Source organism: Capra hircus, chromosome 12 (assembly GCF_001704415.2).
Source record: "Capra hircus breed San Clemente chromosome 12, ASM170441v1, whole genome shotgun sequence".
Taxonomy (NCBI): domain Eukaryota; kingdom Metazoa; phylum Chordata; class Mammalia; order Artiodactyla; family Bovidae; genus Capra; species Capra hircus.
In genome coordinates, this window is record NC_030819.1 from 803,612 (window position 1) to 823,076 (window position 19,465).

At 57.6% G+C, this 19,465-nt stretch overlaps 1 protein-coding gene across 10 annotated transcripts in view; it reads right to left on the reverse strand.

The window, feature by feature from the left end:
• The window catches only part of ARHGEF7 (Rho guanine nucleotide exchange factor 7), a 101,493-nt gene that overhangs the window by 26,790 nt on the left and 55,238 nt on the right, over positions 1-19,465 (reverse strand). For all 10 annotated transcript variants that reach the window (XM_018056342.1, XM_018056338.1, XM_018056348.1 and 7 more), the window contains 4 exons: positions 18,791-18,879; positions 9,092-9,186; positions 8,757-8,852; positions 1,095-1,217 (listed from right to left, as the gene is read on the reverse strand). In XM_018056342.1, the coding sequence (XP_017911831.1) occupies positions 1,095-1,217; positions 8,757-8,852; positions 9,092-9,186; positions 18,791-18,879 (403 nt within the window). The remainder of the gene's footprint in view (positions 1-1,094; positions 1,218-8,756; positions 8,853-9,091; positions 9,187-18,790; positions 18,880-19,465) is intronic.

Genomic DNA, 19,465 nt, shown 5'->3' on the forward strand with positions numbered 1-19,465 from the left:
TTCAAAATTTCACTTCAATCCCTGCATCTCGCTCAGGAGGAAACGCTTCTAAATCACCGTTCCGAGGAGTAGACGCTCAGCTACTCAGCGATTCTGCTTCCCGCCAACAGGACGGTATGACCAGGCACTTCCAGAAAAGAGGGGTGATCTCCGAGGGCCACCGGCTACAGAGGCGTGGGTAGGGCTCCAAGCAGGCCACAGGCCCTCCCTAAGGCCCACACGACCCGGCCACAGGCGGACAGACACAGGCCGTCTTGCCAGAGCCTCATTCAGTTACAAGCAGCCCAACGACACCCGCTTCCCGGCACAGCCTCTAAGCTTCAAACTGAAATCTAAGTCAGGAGTAACCTGAGGCTAAACACTTAGGCCAGGAGCACAGGCCAGGAGCACAGCGGCACTGGCCTTGCTGCGACTCACGCAATGTCTTCCTTATGGTTTAAGAAACGACCGAACTGCTATTTATGACTGAACTGCTGCTTTCAGAAGGAACCATACAGTTTTTTGAATCCTTAACAGACGCGTGCCCCTCTGGGAGCAGCAGCAGAGCCTCGGTGCCCACCCTGCGTGCAGGTCAAGCCCTGCGGCCCTCCCTGCTGCCCAGGAGGCCGGGCTCCGCACTGCCCAGGGCGCACGGCCATGCCTGCTGCTGCTTCCCGTTTCCGGCTGCAGAGCGGGAGCGCACAGCCTCTGCCCCGGCGTGCCCCACAGAGACAGACCGTCTCCTACAGCAAGGCCCGCTCTGCCGCACGTGCTCCAGCCTCACGCACTGAGTGGGTGCGATGGCAGCCCGGACCAGCCCGCGGCCACCCTCCAGAGCTCCCACCAGCTCCCCTGACCTCTGTCCACAGCGTCCAGGCCGAGGAGGAGACTGCAAAACACGCCCACTTCTATTATAAGCACTAGTTAGGATTTTAAAGCCTGACGTCAGTCCTCCCCAGGCACTCACTCGGAGGATAATTAAACTTACCATTCTTGAAAAGCACACGATGCCTGCACCATGTTTCAAGTAACATTTGACAGAAATGAGCTGCCCTGAGGGAACCCCAGGACACGGCCCCCCCACCCCCACCTGGAAAGAAGTCCACGAGACACACCTGTGCTCCGTGAGGACGCTGACCGCGGACGGGTGGTTGGCACAGTACGCCAGGTATAGGGTCTTCATCTGCGGCATCAGGCTGAGGAAGCAGCCCCCGACCCTCTGCTGGGCCTCCGGCATCCTGCAGACAGCGACACAGAGCCGCACTTAGTAAGCGTTGCACAGGGCAGCCCCAGCCCCGGGGGAGCCGCGCAGCGGAAAGCAGGCCGTCCCCGCCTCCAGCCTCCAGACGCCAGGACCTGCACGCCAGCCCCTTCCTCAGGCACCGAGCAAAACAGACGTCCAGGAGCGTCATGTCGTGTGCACATAAGGAGGAACACGACGTGTGGTTGCTTCGTCAGTAAGGTTTCCTGCTGAAGCAGCCACTAGACAAGCGCAGAGGCCCACAGGCGGCTTCCCAGGTGGGAGCAGAGACGAGCGGCCTGCAGAGCGGGGCGGTCACCCCGCCAGGTGAGGGGGACGGTACCGAGTGCCGGGGGCCGCAGGGCCCTACAGCCTGCCCCTGAGCAGGTCCTGTGTGCACGTGAGCGCCGGCACTCCGCCCCTTCACTGGGATCTGGGGTCAAAGCAAGTGGGCGCCCGCACTGCTGGCAGACTCCTGCCCAAGCGTGAGCCCCCCACGTGGGTTTCAACAGTCTTCAGAGATTAGTCACAGGTTCGTGTATCTGCAGGATAGACAGTCACTGACTCAATAAATTGACTTCACCATCCAGTCGGGCACTGGGAGCACATTAAAAACAGAGGAAGAGGGAGTCTCTACCTAAAAGGCAACTGCAGTCTTTAGGGGGAGACAAAGCCAGCTCAGAACTAAGCTGGATATAACAGAGAGCGAGCCAACGCCTCACTCATACGGCCACACACGCAGGCGCCCCCAGAGGGGAACACGGCGCAGTCCAGAGGGGGACAGGCCGCACCCCAGAGGGGGAGAGGGCGCACCCCAGAGGGGAGAGGGCGCACCCCAGAGGGGGACCTGGTGCAGTCCAGAGGGGGACAGGGCGCACCCCAAAGGGGGACATGGCACAGTCCAGAGGGGCACAGGGCGCACCCCAAAGGGGGACATGGCGCAGTCCAGAGGGGGAGAGGGCACAGTCCAGAGGGGAGAGGGCACACCCCAGAGGGGAGAGGGCACACCCCAGAGGGGAGAGGGCACCCCAGAGGGGACAGGGCACACCCCAGACGGGGAGAGGGAACACCCCAGAGGGGGACATGGTACAGTCCAGAGGGGAGAGGGCGCCCCCAGAGGGGGACACGGCGCAGTCCAGAGGGGAGAGGGCACACCCCAGAGGGGGAGAGGGCACACCCCAGAGGGGAGAGGGCGCATCCCAGAGGGGGAGAGGGAACACCCCAGAGGGGAGAGGGCGCACCCCAGAGGTGAGAGGGCACACCCCAGAGGGGAGAGGGCACACCCCAGAGGGGGACACAGCGCAGTCCGGGAGGGGCACAGGGCGCACCCCAGAGGGGAGAGGGCACACCCCAGAGGGGAGAGGGCGCACCCCAGAGGGGAGAGGGCACACCCCAGAGAGGAGAGGGCACACCCCAGAGGGGAGAGGGCACACCCCAGAGGGGGACACGGCGCAGTCCGGGAGGGGGACAGGGCGCACCCCAGAGGGGAGAGGGCACACCCCAGACGGGGAGAGGGCGCACCCCAGAGGGGAGAGGGAACACCCCAGAGGGGGACACAGCGCAGTCCGGGAGGGGGACAGGGCGCACCCCAGAGCGGGAACAGCCCCCCCAGTCACCAGGGAGCAGGCATCACACGCTGCCAAGGGCGCCCTCCCCAGAGGCTCTGAGACCAACTGCTTTCTACCAGGACCCGGACGCCCAAGACACACCTACCCTGAGACACTGGCATCTCAGCAGGCGACGGTCACGCTTGGACGCCAGGAAACAGGTGGGGGCAGCCTTCTCCCTCGAGAGACCGGCAGGGGCCCCACCGCCTGGCTGCGGGGCTGAAGGCAACAGCAGTGACGGGACGTCCCGGTCTCGCCGAGAAGAGCAAACTGCTGCCGGAGACGGGGCACGGGACGCCTGCAGACGCGCCATCTACGTGACAACATGACGGGGCTGCACGCCCTGCTCAGCGCTGGGACAGGAGCTGCCTCGCCCGCCTGGGCCAGACCACAGCGCCACACACTCACACTGCAATCTAGGTCAAGGGGCTTTAATCTGCTACATGTCCACGAACTATATACGGACAACGACTTCAGTATATCCGACTTCAGTATATAAGATTTTCTTTCTTTCTTCCCATCGAGCTTGGCTCTAGAGTTTTACTACCTTTCTCAACCCAACTGTGCAAGAAATCACTACGGTCGCCACCATCAGTTTATGAAACCTTCAGTCCATCAACTCGCCAACCTGAACTAGCAGCCAGAGCTCAGAAAGGTTACGTGAGTGGTCTTAATTGGAGCCTAGGTATTATGCCAATACATCTCACACGTTAACACCATGTAGATCACCGAAATAATGGAACATACAACACTCACAAAGATCTTCCAGGCAGAACATGACTTAAGAATTGAGAGAGAGGGTGTTTCTCTCTCATGCTTCCAGAGGCGGGTTCGAGAGCATGAAGACGTGCAGCAGCGCGCAGGGCTGTCCCGCGTCCCCCTGCAGCCTCCGGTAGCCCCACACCACGCTGTGACAATTAGTGCCGGGTCAGAAAGGCCTGCTACTGTGGCTCTATCACTGATCTGATGATAGGAGGGGGTGGTCTGGTAGGAAGAGTCATTAGTCAAGGACCTGCTAACAGACGAAGAGTTACAGCGGTCAGATACCAGGTGAGGAGTTATCGATGGTCTGGTAACAGGTGAAGGAAACAGGTAAAAGCACTAGTCCATTCAGGCGTGACCTGAATCAGACCTTCACGATAAGACAGCGGCAGCAACAAACAGATTCAGGGGATGAGATCTGACAGACCAAGTGCCTGAAGAGCCATGGACAGGGGTTCATGACACTGTACACGAGGCAGGGATCAAGGCCATCCCCAAGAAAACAAACGCAAAAAGGCAAAATGGCTGTCTGAGGAGGCCTTACAAATAGCTGAGGAAAGAAGAGAAGCTAAAGGCAAAGGAGAAAAGGAAACATATATCCATCTGAATACAGAGTTCCAAAGAACAGCAAGGAGAGATAAGAAAGCCTTCCTCAGCAATCAATGCAAAGAAATATAAGAGGAAAAACAACAGAATGGAAAAGACTAGAGATCTCTTCAAAAAAATTAGATACACCAAGGGAACATTTCATGCAAAGATGGGCTCAATAAAGGACAGAAATGGTATGGACCTAACAGAAGCAGAAGATATTAAGAGGTGGCAACAATACACAGAAGATCGGTACAAAAAAGAGCTTCACAACCCAGATAATCACAATGGTGTGATCACTCACACTCACGTAGAGCCAGACATCCTGGAGTGTGAAGTCAAGTGGGCCTTAGGAAGCATCACTACGAACAAAGCTAGTGGAGGTGATGGAATTCCAGTTGAGCTATTTCAAATCTTAACAGATGATGCTGTAAAAGTGCTGCACTCAATATGCCAGTAAATTTGGAAAACTCAGCAGTGGCCACAGACTGGAAAAGGTCAGTTTTCATTCCAATCCCAAAGGCAATGCCAAAGAAAGTTCAAACTACTACACAATTGCACGCATCTCACACGCTAGTAAAGTAATGCTCAAAATTCTCCAAGCGAGGCTTCAACAGTATGTGAAACAAGAACTTCTAGACATTCAAGCTGGATTTAGAAAAGGCAGAGGAACCAGAGATCAAATTGCCAACATCCACTGGATCATTAAAAAAGAAAGAATTCCATAAAAACATCTACTTCTGCTTTATTGACTATGCCAATGCCTTTGACAGTGTGGATCGCAACAAACCATGGAAAATTCTTAGAAGTGGGAATCCCAGACCACCTGACCTGCCTCCTGAGAATTCTGTATGCAGGTCAAGAAGCAACGATTAGAACTGGACATGGAACAACGGACTGGTTCCAAGCTGGGAAAGGAGTACGTCAAGGCTGTATATTGTCACCCTGCTTATATAACTAGCATGCAGGGTACATTATGCAAAATACTGGGCCAGATGAAGCACAAGCTGGAATCAAGATTGCCAGGAGAAATATCAATAACCTCAGATACACAGATGACACCACCCTTATGGCAGAAAGTGAAGAGGAACTAAAGAGACTCTTGATGAAAGTGAAAGAGGAGAATAAAAAAGCTGGCTTAAAGCTCAACATTCAGAAAACGAAGATCATGGCATCTGGTCCCATCACTTCATGGCAAATAGATGTGGAAACAATGGGAACAGTGAGAGACTATTTTTTCGGGCTCCAAAATCACTGCAGATGGTGACTGCAGCCATGAAATTAAGACGCTTACTCCTTGGAAGAAAAGCTATGACCAACCCAGACAGCATTGTTAAAAAGTAGAGACATCACTTTGCCAACAAAGGTCCGTCTAGTCAAGGCTATGGTTTTTCCAGTGGTCATGTATGGATGTGAGAACTGGACTTTATAAAGAAAGCTGAGCGCCAAAGAATTGATGCTTTTGAACTATGGTGTTGGAGAAGACTCTTGAGAGTCCCTTGAACAGCAAGGAGATCCAACCAGTCAATCCTAAATGAAATAAGTTCTGAATATTCATTGGAGGGACTGATGCTGAAGCTCCAATACTTTGGCCACTTGATGCCAAGAACTGACACTGGGAAAGACCCTGATGCTGGGAAAGATTGAAGGCGGAAGGAGACGGGGACGGACAGAGGATGAGATGGCTGGATGGCATCATCGACTCAGTGGACGTGAGTTTCAGCAAGCTCCGGGAGCTGGTGATAGACAGGGAAGCCTGGTGTGCTGCAGTCCATGGGGTCACAAAGAGTTGGACAAGATTGAGTGACTGCACTGAACTGAACAGGTGAAGAGTTATCAATGGTCTGATTCAGGTGAGTTATGAAAGGTCAATAACATGTGAGGAGTTATCAATGGTCAGATAACAAGTGAGGGGTTACCACTGGTCTGATACAGGTGAGCTGTCGATGGTCTGACACGGGCGAGCAGTCCGCAGTCTGGTGCGGGCAAGTAGCAGTGGCCTGGTGCCCAGCAGTGGTATAGGCAGTGTCCGTAGCCTCCCCAGGGAGACCACCCTACAAGGTGGGCGGGGATGCCCAGGGCCCGTCTCCTTCCCCAGAGCAGAGGGGTGAGCTCCAGGAGAGACGTGGGCAACCAGAGCTGCCGCACGACGTCCCCTCATGGCACGTTCACTCCCGCTGGTGCTGCTAACTGCAGGGAAAGGGTTCAGGGTCCAGTAGCCACCAACTTCCCGGGGAGACCAAGGGCAGCACGAGGGTGTGGCCGTGACCTGAGTGAGCCTCTGCGTCCCACCTGAGTCTGTCCACTACCAACCGAGAGAGGCGTCCCTGCGAGGGGACACGAGTGCCTCCACACTGGAGCCTCAGGGCGCTAGCAGCGCCTGGACCCCAAACGCTGAACACGGACGGATGCCAGAGGCCCGGGAAGGCGGCACCACCTGAGGCTACGCCAGAGGAGTCCCCATCGCCGGCCAGCAGCTCCAGCCCCCGCCTTGAGCCATCCGTTCACGTCCCCACGTGCCATTGGAGTGCCTTCCCTTCCAAACTTCCTAGACGCGCAAGGTTCTAGAGCTGAAAACGTTTCCGTGGAGTCATGTGGTCTCATTCAACGAGTCAGGAGGTTGCGGCAAGAGCCACTCAGGACCTCCCAGGTGACACACAGGGGCCGATCCTGATGCGGGGCCCACTGTGCAGAGGCCCCGCTGGGGTCGGAGGCGATGACTGCGCTTGCCTGGGTCGGCGCACCACCAGCCCCAATCGCTGCCCCACCAGGCCAAGTCCTATGCTCTGCTCTTCAGCAGGGACAGCCCAGCAGAACCAGAGAGTGCTCTGCGTCTCAGCCGGTCCATTCTACAAAGTTAAATATCATCTCTGGATCCCCCCGTGTTTCTATTATTTGGATGGTTCAAAATACAACTTTCAGACAATATAAACTCTATTCTCTAGCTCAAATCTGTATTTTGATAATAATCTAAAACAAATACTATTTTACTGTGAAAATGTTACAGTAACGGTCCAGTGTCTACAAAGGTGAATTTATTTATATCTTAAGACACGCCCTATAATTAACTTTGAACATAAATACACAATGTTTATTTAACCAGTAGCAATTATGTCAAATGTTCATTTCAGTACTTTCTTCAATAACCTGAAGCCCTACAAAATATAAGACACTAATGGGAACTCAGCCTACAGTACACAGAGGAGTCTGCAACTCAGCCAGTGCAAGCGAGCGGGAGAGCACGCCCAACATGCGCGGCGGCCACACTAGGGAGCCGGGGCTGTGCCAGCGCGGCCCACGCCCCAGGGCGCAGCAGCAGGAACTGGACCCGGCGGAGGGGAGGGTGGGGAGGGCTGGGCACACCACCTCCTGGGCCCACCCCTGACGAGCGGGCCTGCCAACTGAGCTGAGGCCCTGCAGCAGAGCGGGCGGGAGCCGGGTATGGGCAGGGCTCCCACCGACGGCCACTGCGCGGGGACCAACCTCCTACCTTAGCTCCCCCCACCCCCAGGCCGCCCCTGTGGCCCTCCAGGCCAGCCTGTGAGACACAGCTGGGAACAAGCGCAGGAATAACCAGGCACCCCCAGCTTCTGAGCAGAGCTGAGGCTGGACGCTGCTGGGGAGACAGACGGGCAGAGGGCCACCCGGAGGTCAGGGCCTTGTCAGGAGGTCTGTGCAGGACACAGGGGGAGGCCCAGGCAGGGCACAGGGGGAGGCCCGGGCAGGACACAGGGGGAGAGGCCGGCCTGAGCCAGGGCGGGGGCAGCGCGAGGGCAGGGCAGAGGCTGCCACAGGAACGAGCACCCTCCCAGGACAGACGAATGCGCGGGAAGGTGTGCCAGGTTGAGTGCTGGGCACAGGGTGACCCTCGAGGGCGGGGGACAGGACAGCGAGTGAACGAGCAGACGTGGGCCCCGAGCGGGGCCGCTCAAGCGGCACAGGCTCTGGGGCGGCTGCCATACTCCCATCCCCGCAGCGCTTGGCCGAGCTCCCCTGAAATCCAACTTCAGCTTTCCTCACAGCGCTTCCGCACTACCGTCTGTAATCGCCTCCACCACCTTAACCAGCTGCCTCCCTCCCCGACTACCAGCTCCTCTGGGACAGGCGTCACCTCTGTCTCGTTAACACGTGTCTGGCGCGTGCTGGGTGCTGCCTAAGTAAGCAGAGGACAAATGAGAAAAGGCGGGAGAAAGCTGGCTGTGCGTCCGGCCCTGCATGGACCTACAGCCCACATAAGAAAAGCCGGCGCGGACGAGGCACAGAGACGCGCGCCTGTGAGCGGCACGCCGTGCTCCCGACCTCGGCAGGGCCGGCTCCGAGCCGTGATGCTCCCTTGCGCGCTCCCTCCCTTCCGCAGCCGCCACCCCAAACAGCCACTGCTCCCAGGAAACCTCCCTCCCGGCTCGCAGCAGTCAGCAGATCCCACTGAGGAAGAGGGTCCAAGATACACTTTCACCGTAAAGGTTGATATGCCCCAAACATTCAAAATAACCCAGTACTCACCTTTGGAAATGTGAAACCTAAAGTTAATCCTAAAGTTATATCCATCTGAATTTTACAATTATTAGCCTCTTACTTACTTGGTGCATTCTTCTAAAGACTGTACAAGCATTTGCTGGAAAGAACATATTTCTTCTAGATTTCCCATTAAATGTGACGTGTTTGCTGAACTTAACCTAGAGCCGAGAAAAACAACAGGAGACACGTGTGGGCGGTCTACTCATGCGCCCGCCCCGCCCCGCTCCGCTCCGCCCCGCCCGGCCCCACCCCACCCCGCCCCCTAATACACCAGGAGCTTTCTCGTGTCTTCAGCTGTATTCTATCCCAGCGTTTCAGCTGCTGTTCTCTGAAAACACGAGGCAACAGCCAAGTGGACCACTGTTCCAACACTTGACACAATTACCATCTAACTTACTTCTCGCTGGTCTGCAGGGGCCGTAGGTAGGTTGAAAGCACAGTCTGAAGTTCTTTAGAATATTCATTTTCTGTTTCCAAAATATTCTGTAGCACCTACAATAAATGATAAGTATTACTTGACATTAAGACGTATAAGCTTTGGAAAGTTCATCACTCCTGTTCAAGTCACACTGTTCCTTCTATGTAACGCTGGTTTGTTTAATATCATCACTCCCTGTGATTATTAACTAGTAAATTCAGGTAATGAGTTATTATCGAGGCTATCCAACTGACTTCATCTTCCTGCCAAGCATATTTAACTCGGGTGCACCTAGAAAGACACCTGAATGCATGCCATCCTCAGACAGTGATGCTGAGTCTGAAAGAAGGAACCACTGACAAGCGCGACAGCATGGAGGCACGGGTGAGTCTCCACCACATGCGCTGCATGAGAGAGGCCATTCACAGCAAGGGCAGCCTATGTACGCCATCCACGGGAAACCCAAGACAGGCCAAACTGATCTGAGAGCGCAGGGACGGGGGGTAGGGGGCAACGGGGAAAGGGACATGAGATCAATTTCTGGAATAATGGACAAGTTCTGCCTCATGATTTGGGTGGTTGTTACACAGACACATACACCGGCTAAAGCTCACCGACTCATCCCCTTAGCGTCTATGCACTGTGACGCACGGAACGTGCATCCATTTAAAAAACAAACATGAGGCTCACCCTGTGGATGGCATCTAGTCATTCTAAGTCAATTTCTGGACACTGCAGACCTTTACCAGAGAAAACGACCATCTCAGATCATCCTATACACGTTACAAATTAAAGGTCCACCAGCATAAAACCACCACTGTATGCAGAGATGGGAGAAAAATTATGAATCAACCTTGAAATTCACGTTTCCTGACAGCCTGCAAAAAATACAGACAAAAGCAGTTAACAACTCCTAAAAACCGAGAAAGAAATCTAAGTGTAAAACAGCTGAGCTCAAACATGAGCCCCTTTCCACCGCAATCAACGGCAGGAGCACTGGTCCCTGGGGCGGGGCTGGGCGGGGCAGCCCAGGTCTGCAGGGGGAGCCTGATGGATGGATGGACCTGGAAGGCCGAGCGAGTGCCCACCCAAATCACCTCCCATCCAGCGAAAACCCTCCTCTACACAGGAAGAGTGAAGCTGGGAGAGGTGAACCCCCTCTACAGCCTCAGGCCAAGGGCTGCCTGGGAGCGATGAGCCCTCCTCAGCCGTCTGCTCCACCCCACTGAGAGCCTGCGCCTTCTCCAGTCACGACGTCACGCCACGCGCATTTTCTGAGGAGCTACTTACTACCTGCACTAAATGCACTGTCTCCCAAAACTAACACGGCATCCTAAACTAATCCCGCAGAAGAGATTAGACAGAATAAAGACTCCAAACATGCTCGGTTTTCTCCCCTGATTTTCAATAATCAAAAGGTATGTTTAAACGTTTAAGAAAAAAGTAACCATTAGCTAAATTTAGAATCAGCGCTGACACAAGCAACAGGAATCACCGTGTGCTCACTAGGGCCCTCCGAGCTCCGGAGGGGAGTGGGGCCATTCGGGAGCGCAGGGGCCCGAGGCGGCACCGCAGCTGAGGGGAGGGGACCAGGCTCTCCCTCGCTGCGGCGGCTCTGGCTCCGCTCCATTTCGCCCCTGAATGGATGGGGAGGGGCCGCTCTGGGAGACCCTGCCTTGTGGGGAGAAGTGGGTGCCGCTCTCACAGTTACGACACTGCCCCTCCAAGAAACACCCAGTGGGCCCAAGTGTCGGAGGACTGGAGGGTGGGCGCACCGTGTGACCCTGCCTCTGCGTCACCGTGGGACACGCTTCGTCCACGTCACCCACAACTTCTCCTCACAAATGACCCGAAGCAAATCAAGCACCACGAGTGGGTCCCTGAACTAAAAAAATTGAATCTGTTACAGATGAGTGAGACAAAAAGCCCTATTTAACGTGACAACAGAGGCGCAACTCAGACTCCAGTCTAAGAACAAACAGCAGCAATCATTACAGTGAAGTGAAGGCGCTCAGTCGTGCCGACTCTGCGACCCGTGGACCGTAGCCCACCAGGCTCCTCCGTCCATGGGGCTCTCCAGGCCAGAGCACTGGAGGGGCTGCCATTGCCTTCTCCAGGAACTATCAGCAACACTGCTAAGAGCGCGCGCGGAACCCGACACACCCGCTTTACAGACACAAACAGCTCCCCCGCGACAGCGGCATCGGGAGTGTGAGCGCAAGGCAGTCGGATGACCCTCCTCAGCCGCGGGGCGAGCAGACACGGAGCGCCCCGAGAGCGCACCAGGACCCACGCACAGCGCGCTGCCCGACTGCCTCTCCTGCGGCGGCTCAGCTGCTAACCGCGTCTACTGGCTGCAAACACAACCTTCAATTAAGTGCTCAAGACCAGCTCTAGAGCAACCCTGCCCAAACCACCCAGACTACGCTCCATGGCTTCCGCAGACGCTGAGGGACCCACACCAGCCCCGGCGTCCACCGCACACCCTTTCCGAGCTCACAGCATGCCGTGGGCTCCAGCCATCACCTGTCTCCCCTTCCTGGACTGCTGCACGCTCTGGCTGCTGCAGGACCCCATGGGACGTCACGGCCCAGCCGCCACGGCTCCATTGCACACAGGCGGGTCCAGAGAGGGTCGGGAAAAGCAGCCGTCACCGGGCACCACGAGGAGGGCGGGAGGCGTGGGGCAGCCTGGCCAACAATGGTGCCCACAGGGGGACCGCATCGGGCAACTCACAGACAATCCCTGGCTGTCAGCCACAGCGGCAGAGCCAAACAAAGGACCGACTCATGCCCTGCAGCCCACAGAAGCCCGCTTCACTGCTGCCAGGAAAGGAGCGCGGAGCGCCGCTCTCCTTACAAGTGAGTCACAGCCATCACTGCAAATTCCGTGGGTGTCGTTATGTTCTGTGTGTTGTTGACAGTCCTCTGAAAATAAATAACTGATTTACATGTAACAGAACACGTAACATGAAGGAAACTTTTCAAGACTTGATGCAGCCACAGTAAAACATTCCATCACAAGCCACAGCCAGGGGCTCCCCTGGTGGCCCAGCGGCTCCACCCTGTGCTCCCGACCCAGGGGCCTGAATTCGACCCCCGGCTGAACTCAAGGCCGGCAGAGCTGTCCTTACCCTCTCCGCCCACCTAACTATAACCCCCACACCACAAGGGGGAATCACCATCACACATACTCTTCCAGCCCACTCTATTTAAACGCTTAGTACTTCAAGTTTCAAAAAGTAAATTACTAGACAGGACCCCCGCCATTTATGCACCAGAGCGTGGAAGAGGGGAGAAGGAGGGCAGCCGTGCCCGCAGCGCCCCCGCTCCCAGGGTGGAGGCCTCGGGCCGCCCCCGGCCGTCACTGACCAAGGGTGGGGTCCTGATTTCTGCGTCCTCAATGCTTCATGACATTAGGTCTCAAGAAGAGTCGGGGGGTGGATATAAAATGTTTACATTATTATGCCATTTAAAAGGAGCTATGTTCTTACGGTATTTCTAAACTTGGGGATTCACAAGACTGGGATGCTGAAGATTTAGTGCGCAAGAGCTCCAGCAGAAGCCGTGGGCCCACTCTGCTCTGTGTCACCCCAGAGACAGCAGACCCCGGCCTAACCCCAGCCTTGCACGTCTTCCCTGGACGGCACACATGTGTAGGTCTGCCTGCTTCTTCAAAAAAGGGGCTCTTCCTGGCCTGTGGCAGAGGTGCAGAGAGTCAGCTCCCCGAACCGAGGCAGGAAGGGACCTCACAGACACCCCGCCCAGCCGTCCCCGCGTGGCACAGCTTGCTCGCTCTCCACTCACAGACCCAGTCCTGGCCACCGCCGGAAAAGCTGCCCCGTGGTCTCCATCCGCAGGAAACAAGGACACTGCACAGGAACCGCGGGGGCAGGGCCTGTCCCGGCAGCAGGCGGTCAGTGTGGACGAGGGCCAGGAGCGGAGGGCCAGAGGCAGCAGGCGGTCAGTGTGGACGAGGGGCCAGGAGTGGAGGGGCAGAGGCAGCAGGCGGTCAGTGTGGACGAGGGCCAGGAGCGGAGGGCCAGAGGCAGCAGGCGGTCAGTGTGGACGAGGGCCAGGAGCGGAGGGCCAGAGGCAGCAGGAGGTCAGTGTGAGCGAGGGGCCAGGAGCGGAGGGGCAGAGGCAGCAGGCGGTCAGTGCGGATGAGGGCCAGGGGCGGAGGGCCAGAGGCAGCAGGCGGGCAGTGTGAGCGAGGGTCAGGAGCGGAGGGGCAGAGGCAGCAGGCGGGCAGTGTGGATGAGGGTCAGGAGCAGAGGCGCAGAGGCAATAGGCGGTCAGTGTGAGCGAGGGCCCAGGAGCGGAGGGGCAGCCCCGAGCACAACGGAGCGGGCGGCCCCGTATCGGTCGGTGCGCCAACGACCTGACCCCGTACGGGCTGTGGGGAGACACTGACCAGTCCTGGGCAAGGTGGAAGAGGCAGAGGCCATGAGGGGCGAGAGCAGCCAAGGTTGGGCTGGCTGAGCGTGGCTCCAGGTGAGCCTCCAGCCACCAGGCCTGGGTTCTCCCGGACAAGCAGGCAGAGGCTCTGAGAAACCCCAGGAGCCAAGGGGACGGGTGGGGGTGGGTCCGTCTGGAGCACAGGAAGGGTCTGTGGACGTCTGCTACAGCATGAGGGATGACGGATGTCTACTCTGACGCGTGATATACCAGCGATCACTGCCTACTGGGCCACGTTTGCAATCTTTCAAAGACAGAGCTCCCGAGCCTGTCGTGACACCAGGCGCATGCGGACGCCGGCAACGCGCACCTTCTGTCCTCTGCGAAAGGAGCCCTGACGCGGCCCTGAAGACAAAGCCACGTGCCACACGACACGGAGGGCGTGACAGCCGCTCTCTTCCCAGATGGACACAGTCAGGAAAGCTCGCTCTCTGATGGTGACAGGGAGACTCCTGTCCCCTAGGAGAGGTGCCAGAAGACTGTCCAGCCCCTAAGGAGTGAGCACACGGCTTCTCCAAGAAAAGGGCTTCCCCTGACCTCCCCTGGCCAGGGGTCTGTCACCAGGCGGGAGGCACAGCCGATTCCTTTCACTGCCACACCTACCAAGCTCAGAGAGGTCACACACTCACTCCCTTTAATTACACGATCCCGTCACCCTTGACAACCGCCCTGGATAATGAATCCTCAAATGGGATGCCCATGTGCAAACAGAATGGTATAGTGGCCTCAAATGCTTCTAAACACACTTCCTAATAACCATGGGTCCCTAGGACTGCAAGTAGATCCAACCAGTCCATACTAAAGAAAATCAACCCTGAATATTCATTGGAAGGACTGATGCTGAAGCTGAAGCTCCAATACCTTGGCCACCTGATGTGAAGAGCCAACTCATTGGAAAAGACCCTGACACTAGGAAAGACTGAAGGTGGGAGGAGAAGGGGACAACAGAGGATGAGATGGTTGGATGGCATCACCAACTCGATGGACAGGACTTCGAGCAAACTGCAGGAGATGGTGAAGGACAGGGAGGCCTGGAGTGGCTGCAGTCCACGGGGCCACAAAGAATCGGACACAACTGAGCAACTGAACAACAAAATAAACACGAGAACCTCCTAAGGGCCAACACTCACGAGGCACCTTACGGCCCACTGCTAACCCCGTTAACGCTGCAAGGCCAAGGCCAGCGTTACCAGCGTTCTGTTACAGAGACATGGCCGTGCAGGCGCGGGGGCTTCCCCCAGGCCAGCCCACAGCAGGGCGTCCAACCCCACACGCAGGGCCTGAGCCCTGCCAGTCACCTAAAGAAGGGCGCTGCTGACCGTCACTACCCGGAGAGCGAAACACATCTCACAGCAAAAATAAATTGTGCTGCTGGGCCCTGTCCCCAAACTCAAGTCAGCCCTCCGCGCGACGCAGCCACGGGGCTTCCTCCCCTACGGCCCTCCGTGTCTGAGCCCCGACTCCGCCTCCCGAGGTCTCGACCCCCTGCGACACTCCAAGCCAGCCTGAGCTCTGGGGCCAGAGCAGCCCCCACCCCCTTTGCCAGCGTGGTGGAGGAGCACAGGTCTGCCCCATTCCTGGGCACACTGCCTTCTGCCCTCAGCGACAACACTCTCACACAGCCAAGTCACACTACCTGCATAATTTTATATTCTGATCATTGTACTTAACGTGAAAACACGTGCTGACGCTTTTTAAAACCCCCTGTACACCTGTGAGAATTAGAAATGGGCGCACCACTGGCGCCTGAGGCGTCAGTGCACAGCCACACACGTAGGCTGCTTGCAGCTCATTGCTGAGCAAAGCGTCCTACGAAAACATCCTCGCACAGACATCTCTGAAACCATCTCAGGTAATGTTTCTGGGGTGATTTCAAGAAGCAGAAATACTACGTTAAAGGCTTGGGTGTTTTCAGCATTCCACACACAGCTTCTCTTTTGAGAAACGCTTTCTGGTTCTGTAGGCAAGGAGCATGAGGGTGGCCGTCCACCAACAGCAGGCGAGACCAGAGGCTGGAAACCGACAGCACCTCTCAGGCCCCTCGGGGGGCAGGGTCGGGGTCGGGGGGCGCCCATGAGGCCACTGCCCCAGGGCGAAGCTTCCCTCAGACCCACAAGGCGGGCGAGGCCACTGCCCCAGGATGAAGCTTCCCTCAGGCCCACGACAGGGGGCGCGAGGCCACTGCCCCAGGGCGAAGCTTTCCTCAGCCCCACAACAGGGGGCACGAGGCCACTGCCCCAGGGCGAAGCTCCCTTCAGGCCCACAAGGGGCATGAGGCCACTGCCCCAGGGGACGCTGCGACTGCACCCGCCTAGGCACGAAGACCCCTGGGGGGACAGAGTCAGGTGGGAATCCACCCCCACCCATCCAGTCTGGGGCACTTTACCTCTACGAGCTCAACCAGGTACCCCAAGTGAGTATCAGAGAAAAGGCAACAACCAGGATGATTCCAACTCTGAGACACTGGAAAGATCAGGGTTCCCAGGGGTCGGGGGTCGGGCTCAGGGTGGCAAGGAATGAACAGGCCCAGAGGATTTTCAGGGGTGAAGCAGCTGGCGCCGTAATGACGGAGCCACGACAGGTACGGTGATCGCCGCAGGGACCCCTGGGCTCCGGACGGCTGTGTCGGTGCAGACTCTCCTGGGAAAGCGTCCCGCCTGCTGAGTGTGCTGCGGAGGAGGGGTCCGCGCCTGTGTGGGGCAGGGGCTGCAGGGGGCTAGCTCCCTCTCAAGGGCACGGTCAGCTTAAATTGCGCTGAATAATAAAGTCCAGTCTGACAACGTGTCCAAAGAACTGAAGAAAACTATGCTTAAAGAATTTCTTTAAAGTATGAGAACAATGACTCAAATACAGAATGTACTGACCCATAAAACGAATCAAATGGAAATTATGAACTGAAAGGTACAATAAATAAAATGAAAACTTCACTAGAGGGGCTCAGTGAAAACACAAAAAGACCCACAGGGATTTTATACTCCCTAGAATAGAAAAAAAAAAAGAAGAAAAATGAACAGCACCTCAGAGACCGGTGTGATACCCAGTGCTTGCCAACCCACGCTCAGTGGGTGTCCCAGAAGCAGGGCAGGAGAGGCGTGACCAGCCCGAGGACGGCAGTGAACCGCGAAGGTCCTTGTCCTCTCCCCGGTGTCGTCGTGGCTGGTCTGGACCATCGCACAACAGCAGAAGCCACGCAGCCTCCCCACTCACGCCTGAACCTCCAAAGGTCTGCATCGATACCCCCACCTCCGACACCCCCCACCCCGGCATTCCCCCACCACAGCTCCCCCCAACCCACAGCACCCCCCCACCTCCAACACCCCCCAACCCACGGCTCCCCCCCACCTCCGACACCCCCCCACTCACGGCTCCCCCCCACCTCCGACACTCCCCCACCCACGGCTCCCCCCCCACCTCTGACACTCCCCCACCCCGGCATTCCCCCACCTCCGACACCCCCCCACCACAGCTCCCCCCACCTCCGACACCCCCCACCCCGGCATTCCCCCACCATGGCTCCCCCCCACCTCCGACACTCCCCCACCCCGGCATTCCCCCACCTCCGACACCCCCCCACCACAGCTCCCCCCACCTCCGACACCCCCCCACCCCGGCATTCCCCCACCATGGCTCCCCCCCACCTCCGACACTCCCCCACCCCGGCATTCCCCCACCTCCGACACCCCCCCACCACAGCTCCCCCCACCTCCGACACCCCCCCACCCCGGCATTCCCCCACCATGGCTCCCCCCCACCTCCGACACTCCCCCACCCCGGCATTCCCCCACCTCTGACACCCCCCCACCCACAGCTCCCCCTACCTCCAACACCCCCCCACCCCCAACACTCCCGTCCCTGACCCCAAGCCTCTCCCGTGACATCAGCCCGCACTGGCCTCGCCCCGGAACCCTGGGCTCATCTCCCAGGAACTCGCGCGGCCGTCCGTGAAGGCACGCCGGCCGAGGCTGCGCGAGAGGCTGCGCGAGAGGCCCCGCGCGCCGCCCCTCCTGTGCGGCCTGTGTGTGCCGCGTGGCCCACGCCTACTCTTCTGCGTGACTCACAGATGTGGAATTCGGGCAAGCTGCAACTGAGTCCCGGCTTAGTCACCAACTGGATTTGTTCACTTTTCTAGAATGAGAGAGACACCAAAAGACGGTCCACCAACTCTACACGCTGATGTCCTAACAACCACAGTTTAACACGTGCTGTTTACGCTCACAGCTCTACGTAAACAACAGTTTGGACGTGAGACTGAAGTCAAGGTGTCCCCTCACCCGATTCAGAGTCAGCAGGCCCTGTGCACGGGGCTCCTCTCCCTGCGTGAGCACGATTAGAGATGGATGGACCTCTGGAAGGGCACTGGTCACGCTTCAATCCGAAGAGGACTACACGCTACTGACCGGACCTCCGGAAAGCACGGCCACCTGGTTCCACGCAACACCGGGCGGGAACGGGCTCCCGGAGATGAGAACAGCGGCATGGGCCCCAGCAGGAGTCCTCTGACGCGACCCTCGGATGGACGCAGGTGGGAGGCCTCCGATGTGACCCTCCGGACAGACACAGAAGCAAGGGGCTCCCGCTCCAGGACATCACTGGGAATTAGAACGGCACTCCTTGCCCCCTGTAGCCTCCCCAGGAAAGAAGGCAGCGTCTCACCCAAGAAAGGGGAAGGGAAGGCGGCCCCACGAGTCCGCAGCGGATGCAGCAGCCAGGAGTGCAGGGCACCCGGCCAGACGCGCGCCTCACTACCACGCACTTCTCAAGCTCACAGACCGCTCAGGTTTCCAAAGGTAGCACGTCTCAGGATCCTGAAACACTTGTCTTCACTATGTACAATGTCCAGAGGCTCGCCTCTAATTTCAGGCTATTTACATATATACACACATCAATCCCAGGAAAGACTACGGTAACACACAAGATAAGCTAAAACCTGTACTGATCTAGAGAACTGACGACCTACTCTGAGCCTAAGGGCACTTAAACCTTCCATTACATTACACACCTTTGTAAATCCCATGTTGGAGTAATCGCAACACCAGGTTACGCAACAAGAACAGGCACAACTACACACACAAACACGTGAGGACGTCACACAACGACCGCGGGAGCAGGAGTCTGCGTGGCCGGTAAGCCCCGTCTCTAGGCAGTTGACCCCATTCTACACGTCGAGTTTCGGAGACACTGAAAAACCAGTTATTCTTTGAGGCGCCCCTCGGTCACTCACCACGTTGTAGTAGCTCTTGTTAATGGCGGTCGTATCGAATCCTTTGGGAGGGCTCTTCAAGGTTCCGGACTTGGGTGACACTGGCTTTTCTGAAACAAAGACGGAGGGCAGGTTCACTCCTGGCTCCAGCCGAGACCACTGAGTGCAGCAGCCCCCACGGCCTGGCCTCTGGCTCCGACTGAGCCCCGGACCACAGGGAGGTGGGACAGAAGTGCACGCGGCCAGAAGGCCCCAGGGCCCAACCCCTCCTCACGGCCAGCTCCCGGGGCTCAGAGACCCCCACAGCCCGGCCTCTCAGCTCAGCTGCACCCCTCACAGATTACACACCGCTGCCATCAACACACAAGAGAACCCACGAGCCACGCGAGCTCAGGGTGCAGTCCGAGTGAAGTCCGATCCCAGCAGAATCAGAGGAAAAGCGGGCAGACACCCAACAGCGTTAAGACACCAAGACCCACAGTCTGGAGCATGTCTGGAGGGACCCAGGTCACGAGAGTGCAGAAGGCCTGCCCACACAGGCGACAGAGGAGGAGAGCCCCAGGCAGGGTGGCAAGAAAAGCCACAGTCTTCAGGACCTCCAGACCAGAACCAAGGAAAGGGCCCCCGTCATGGCAAGGATTCAAGTGCATCACAGGACTTTCATCCAACGCCACTCAAGCGAGGCTTCTTCAGCGC